The sequence below is a fragment of the Hordeum vulgare genome, chromosome 4H (assembly GCF_904849725.1).
Source record: "Hordeum vulgare subsp. vulgare chromosome 4H, MorexV3_pseudomolecules_assembly, whole genome shotgun sequence".
Taxonomy (NCBI): domain Eukaryota; kingdom Viridiplantae; phylum Streptophyta; class Magnoliopsida; order Poales; family Poaceae; genus Hordeum; species Hordeum vulgare.
Window position 1 is genome coordinate 522,546,143 of NC_058521.1, and position 7,016 is coordinate 522,553,158.

The 7,016-nt window shown below is 45.6% G+C and overlaps 1 protein-coding gene across 1 annotated transcript; it reads right to left on the bottom strand.

Moving 5' to 3' along the window:
* Positions 1-1,620: 1,620 nt before the first annotated feature.
* On the bottom strand, positions 1,621-5,006 carry LOC123446756 (formin-like protein 20). Its single transcript, XM_045123299.1, has 5 exons — positions 4,570-5,006; positions 4,256-4,471; positions 3,750-4,150; positions 3,422-3,643; positions 1,621-3,325 (listed from the first exon to the last, which is right to left on the bottom strand). The coding sequence occupies exons 1-5, from the start codon at positions 4,640-4,642 to the stop codon at positions 1,628-1,630; spliced, it is 2,610 nt and encodes an 869-aa protein (XP_044979234.1). The 5' UTR covers positions 4,643-5,006; the 3' UTR covers positions 1,621-1,627.
* Between the last annotated feature and the right edge of the window lie 2,010 nt (positions 5,007-7,016).

Here is a 7,016-nt window from a genome sequence, read left to right on the forward strand (position 1 = left end):
GTACTGTCCATATCATACTTCACCAGAATCATCTGACAGGGCCATGGCAACGCCATCATCTACTAGATGACCCTCCTTACCAGTAAAATCAACATTAAAACCAAATCCCTACTGTTACTACTACAGACCAAAGGGTCTTCTACCAATCCCTCAATCCTATACGGCCGAACTAAGGAGAAGTAGAAACTCCATCACCTTCTACAACCAAATCACGCATACTGATCAGATGATCATTTTCCTTATCCACACATATACTAGCATCACTGGGGAAAAATCCCCTCTCCCTGATCCAGGCACGAAAACGAGAACAACATAGATTGGTAAATGAGGAATTGCGTACCTGAGGGAGGAGATGGTGAACTTCCCCTCGGTCTCTCGACCATGACGGCGGTTCGAGGTTACGAAGTGGGCCCATTAGTTAATTAGTACGAGATTAACACTAAATAACGGTAATTGGCGATTTGCGTCTGCGATTGGGGGGCTAGTTACGAATATGGTTAGGTCCCACGTTATATAGAGCGCTATATATAAAGGGAATCGTTTCCCACCCGTGCGCCGGCCGAATCGACGCGCCGGTCGTCCCTCCCGCGCGTGGACCCATGCAACATTTTTTCCACCCGTGCGCCTCGCTGATCAATGGATGCAACATTTTTCGTCTAAATATGTTGCAACCAGCGTTATTTTTGCTGCAAGCGTTTTTTACTATTTTTTGTCCCAGTAAAAAAACTGCATATACGTTTGGTTACAACTCCAGTTTGTCGGATTTTTGTTACAATCCATGTTTTTTTACTTTTGCTACAACCGTGTTAATTTTTGTTACAACCGGCATCATGTTTTGCTGCAACCGTTCACTAAAAAAGTTGCATACACGTCACGTAAATTTTTGCTACAACCGGCGTTTGACTTTTGCTACCACGCACCATCAGCTTCGTTTTTTTCTACGATCACGTAGATATTTTTTTTGCTACAAATTTTATTTTTTGTTGCAACCGTTGAAAAAATTGTTGCATCACATCAAAATTTTGCTGCATATGAGGAAAAATGTTGCATGTGGATCCAACGATGCGGACGACGCGGGGTTGATGGATCCTGCGGCTCGGGCGCGGCTGGCCGAAAGTTTGGGCCGACGCGCGGGCGCATATCACTCCCCATATATAAAGGAAGGCACCCTGCACCTATTTGATCGTGGTATCTCTTAAGATAACGGTGTCCTCTGATAATTACTCCAAACCAATCGGGAGACCGCTCGACGTTGACGTGAAGGGCTGGCCTTACTCCGACGAGGTGCCCGAGTTGTGATCGACTACGCTGCTGCAATTCGTCACCAACATCAGATTCTGATTCCTCCATCAAGATGGCCTCTTCAAACGGAGGTATAATCATCCTATTGTCCACTAATTTCCGCATCAAATCCAGTAGTATTCATGTGGATTAGACAAGATCCGATTAGCAGTTGCATAATCTCAGCAATTATTCTAACAAGCTGTTCCAAACTCAACATTCAACAGTCTGCAGGTCCACAAGTGGGCGTTTTCTTGTGAGGGAACTGAAGCAGTATTGTGATACTGATTTCCATTCCACCAAAGGGTGAATTAAATAAGATTACAAGTACATTCCGGAGAAGAGCTTACGAGCTTAATCTCGTTGGCCTTGCCGGCGCAGTTCCACTTCTTTTGTCTTTAGAGCTGGACACTGAAACTACTGCTGTGGTCTTTGGCCATGGCTGTGCCGCTAATCTCGGTAATGAAGGGGACAAACTTCTGCCACTGCCTTTCACGCCTTCTCGTTGGTTCTGGATGACTCTAGATGCTTTTGGCGATAGAGATTGTACATCACCCGCTCTAGAGGTCGCTACAGATCGGGGTAACTCGCTGAATGATGCACGGCGAGGCAACCTAGTCGGAGCTGATGCACCCTGCTGTACATCTGTCTGAGAAACTGGCACTGCTCTGCTGAATCTCGGACCGGCCAGCGGCAATCTTCCGGGAGACGAAGGCGGCGTCACGCTGTGTTTTTGAGCTCGAGGCGAGGAAGAAGAAGCTATGTGAAACCCTGAGCTCGGACGAGATGTGTTCACCCCAGGGAGCGAAGCCATAGCCCTACTCTTTCCCGGGGAAGAAACGGCCGGTGTTGCCGAGATTGCCGGTGAGGACATGGATTTCTTCAGAACGCTTGTTCGACGAGGGGCTTCTACGACCGGTGATTCTTGTTTTGGCGCTCTACTACTCCTCGGTTTTTCAGAGGAATGAATGACTGATTTCTTGGCTTTCTCCATGGGATTACCGCTGCATTCGCCGGCTTCTTGGATACGCTCTCGGCCCAGAGGACTTGGTGCGAAAGATGGAGATGCTTGCCGGGTCAAAACTATTTGTTTTACCTCTGGCCTTATGGCAGTACTATGCTTCAAGTGTTCTTTGGAAAGGTTTGAAGTTCTTATTGCTTGAGCTGCTGATCCTTGCTTGAGCCTGTTTGGGATCTCATGGTGTCTGTGAGTAGATGGACTTGTCTTTGCTTGAGATGTGCTGTTGTTGGAAGAACTAGAAGCTGCAACAAGTGCTCCCCTCTGCGAGCCCACTCTAGCGAGCGTCTTTGATGTTGCAGGCTTCTTGTCATCTGCTCCCGTGTCTGTTCTCCTCATTTTCTTCCGAATGATGGGAACTGCTGGGATTATGGCAGCTTGCTTCTGCCTAGTTTTCCTCATAGGCTGGAGTGTGAGGGCTCCGTATCCCCCCTCGCTGCTGTGACTTACTTCACTGACCCCACTCGTAACCCCATGGACACCTTTTTGCATTGGAATGAGTCCTTCAGCACTTCTGTTTTCTCGGAAATCTGTTGGCGTCTCTTCATTTATATCTCTTCTTGTGGGAAGGATTGGTGGCATAGAAGAACTGCTGCTTCCAGCTTCCAGTAGATAGCCTGTTTCTCCTAATGTAGGATCTTTGGTTTCTCTAGTAACATCAACTCCCTCTCCATGGATAAACTCGGCCTCGTCGTCGGTGCCAACGCTTCCCTTCTCATCAGAACCGTTACTTGCGCTATCTGTATCTGATGGACCGGTTTCACCGTCCTCTCCTTTTTCTGCTGAACTGTTACTTGCGCTATCTGACGCTCGAGTTTCACTGTGCTCTATGTTAGTGTTTGGATCTTGACAGTGATCTTGCCGTGAAGCTTCACCGAGCGGTTCACGATCATCTTGGTCAAAATCTGAATCCTCGATCAGTATCTCATCAAAGTCATAAAACTCATCTGCGTTCCCTATGGAGGAAAGCTCGCTCTCGTCATGGCTTTCATCAGTGTCAGACAGCTCCACCTCTGAGAAGAACACCTGGTCCACGGACTCGCAATGTTTCAATACGCAAACACTTGTAGGCTGTATCAGTTCAAGGGGTTGACTGATAGGCTTTGAGGAGAGAATGTATACCTCGATCTTGAAGTCCTCCTGAAATTTCTCCTTGTTGCAGTTCCATGGCAGATCAATATCCTCCAGAGTGAAAACCGTCATGTTGGACTGCAGAAAGCAAGTGCTGAACATGACGCTGAACATGATCTCCTCGTGGTCTTCATCACCGACATGGATGCACTCGATAACAACATCGCCTTTTATCTGACATCCAATGTCAGCCTTGATCACCGTGCTTTCCGCCTGTAATTAAGACAAACATCCGAGGTACTAGAAGAGCATTAGTACCAAATCGCCATTCATGACACCATTATTTGAGAGCATCCATGGACCTTCAAGGTTTCATCACCTGCTTATAGTGTTTGAACTGTTGCTTGATCCTTGGCGTGCTAAACAGAAGCTGGGTCGAAGAAGCATCGGCCGATGGCTCACGCGGCTCGCCGTGGACACGAACAACCGGCCTACATCCGCCGCCGCCGTCGAAATCCGGGACAGCTCTGAGTATCAGGCAGTCGAGGACGAAGGGCTGCTGCTTCATGGCCATGAGGGACCCCTTGTCCCTGAGCCTCGTCACATACCGCAGGTACCTCAGATGAGTCGGCCTCGGGTCGAGCGCCGAGCAGGCGCGCAGCAGCTTCGCCGGCGCTCTCCCATACACCGCGTCGAGCGTCGTCCGCTCCGGCGCGGCCTCCTCGATGTACACCAGCAAGCTAGCCATGGCGAACGCGAGGGCAGGCCACGCCGCGCCGTCGCCGTCGCAGTGCATGAGCAGGATGTTGCGCTGGTGGCCGGACACCAGCCAGTCCACGGACGAGCCGAGGAACGCGCGGATCCTCGGGAGGGGGAGCGCCGGGCAGCCGCCGTACCGGGACGGGTAGTCGGTGACGACGGCGGCGGCGCCGTGCCGAAGGAGGGAGTGCACGGCTCCGGCTCCGGTCGGTGCCGCGGCGAAGTTGACGACCATGAGCGAGGCGTGCGGGTTGCCGGCCTTGAGCTGGATGATGGTGCTGGTCAGGTAGTCCCTGTGCGCGCCCTCGTCGAGGGCGCCGAGCGACAGGCAGGAGTTGAACACTGTTCAAAGGAACTCCGGGTCAGTTTTAGTTCAACCAGCCGTATTGTGATCTCTCATCTGAGAAACAAAAAGCCATGTGATGGTGCATGGTACGTACCGAAGACCCGCTCGGAGACGTGCGACAGTCCATCCATGGCCTTCCGAGCGAAGAGCTTCCTCAGCAGCGCCATGGCTGAATGCCTGAATCTGAATGTACCAGAGGAAAAGAGAGAGGGGGGAGATGGGTTGACATGGATCTGAAGAAGAAGGAAGGAAAGCTACGTGCGGGGATGGATGCTTGGCGAGCGCGGGGCGACAACTTCTCACGAGCTGTGTCCGCTCCGCGTATCAGGTGAACTGGTCGTCCAGTCGACCTGGAGTGCGCTGCCGCCCACACTGGCCGGCCGGCTCACAAAGCGCATGTTTTCAAAAGGAAAAAGTCTAGTTTAAACCTTAAACTTACATTAGTCGAACGGAATGAACCCTCAAATCGAAATTCCGGTCCATTGTACTTGAACTATGCAGTTCCGGTCTAAATCGAACCTTGTCATCGTTTCAACCGTGATTCGTCTGATGAGTCGGCCCGTTTTAATTTCTTTGTTCAAAAAAATTCCAACGGACGCACACTACTCCCTGCTGGACTGGCCCACTGAATGTCTGCTGGGCTGGCCCGTTTATTCTATTTGTTCAAAAAAAATTCAACACGCGCACACCCTATTCTCGGGACCGGCCCACTGAATCTAAAGGTGCGCTTGATTGAAAGTGTACACGGCATGGACTCACGGAACGCTCGGCCATTCCAAACACTGTATTATTATTGTTTGAATAGAGATTGCTACGAATCAGTCGGATGATTTCTCTAAGAAATCATCCGCCTATTCAGCCATTGGATCAGCACTCTTATGACCATTGAATTACAACAAAAGCAATGACAATAGTCAGTCAACGCAGTGCCATTGCAGCCTATGCGAAGCTCCACCCCAACATCTATGGCATCCCGACAAGCTCTATTGCAGCTCTAACAGGCGCACATCATACTTCCTGTTGTTCCTTGAGTCCGTGCGGGGGTGATGTTCTTCAACAATCCACCGACCGCTCAGTCCTTCTTCACCAAAGGAACAAAATGAAAACAAGAACATTTTATGAAAATAAGAAGAAATTTTTAAATATAAAAAACATTTTCAAAAAGTTTTGAATTACAGGAACACAAATATTTTGAACGCAAGAACATTTTAGATATTTTTTGAACTTTTTTTGAAATACGAACATTTTTAAAATTAAAAAATATCAAAAATTTGGACCTGTTGTTTTGAGAGCGCGAATATTTTTCTGAAAAATTGGACACGTTCTCGTCAAACAAAAGAAATAGGAAGACGAGAACATTGTTGAAAATTTGGACCCGTTGTTTGGAAAGTACAAACATTTTTCAGAAAGGGCTAATTGTTCTGAAAAATTGGAAACATTGCTTTGAAAGCGTGAACATTTTTCAGAAAGATAAACATGTTTTCATATTGCGACATTATGCTGAAAAACTTGAACATTTTTTGACATAGACAAACAGTTTTTTGAAAACTCAGATATTTCTTAAAAATGAGGACAAATACACATAAAAAATAAAAGTATAAAAATGTAAATAGAAACAAAAAAACAAAAAAAAAACCCAGCGAACTAGGTTGCTGGTCTCGAAATAATCAGCGTTGTCTGAAAAAGATAATCGCGGACATCCTTTGCAATCACAGTTTACCAGACAATCGCAGGGTTTGATTTAGACCGGGATTGCATAGTTCAGGGTACAATCGACAAGGATTTCTATTTTAGGGTTCATTTCGGCGAACCGCTACGAGTACAGGGTTTAAAATAGATATTTTCCTTTTCAAAACAAAAAAACATTTCCTGTTGTTTTCTTCACCGTTTTCTTTTTCTTATTTTTGTTTCCTCTACATATACTTTTTTTAAGAAACAAATAATCTAAAATATTATAAAGAACGGACCCTTCTATCCAAATCGAATTTTAGTAGTAGAAGCATAATTGTGAATTTATGTGTGTACGAGATTAGAATAACTTTCAAATAACTGACATATATTTTTTATTTTTTCAGATCATAAAAATGCATAATGCACAGGACTACCCCCTCCCCTGCCATTTTCAAATTTTGTATTTGAAATAATTTAATTAATATTTGTAGTCCTTTTAATTGACATAGATACAAATACTCTACTAGGATGATACACAAGAAAAGGTCAGGGTAGCTCAGTTGGTAGAGTAGAAATGTTCAAAACATTTATGAAAATTACAATATACAAGACAAAAATGATCAAAATTATTTGAAAAATCAAAATTTTAAAACAAATATCAATTATGTAAATATTACTAAAATTTGAAAAATAAAAATGTTCGATTATTTTAAAAAAAATAGCATTTAAACTTTTTCTGTTTATACAAATTTTCTGTTTTCCAAAAATAACCACAATTCTTAACAATATAGTCACTTTTTCATAAAGTGTTCTATAATATTTTCACTTTTGAAAATAATTGTCTCCCTTGTTTTTTCATCAAACTGCACA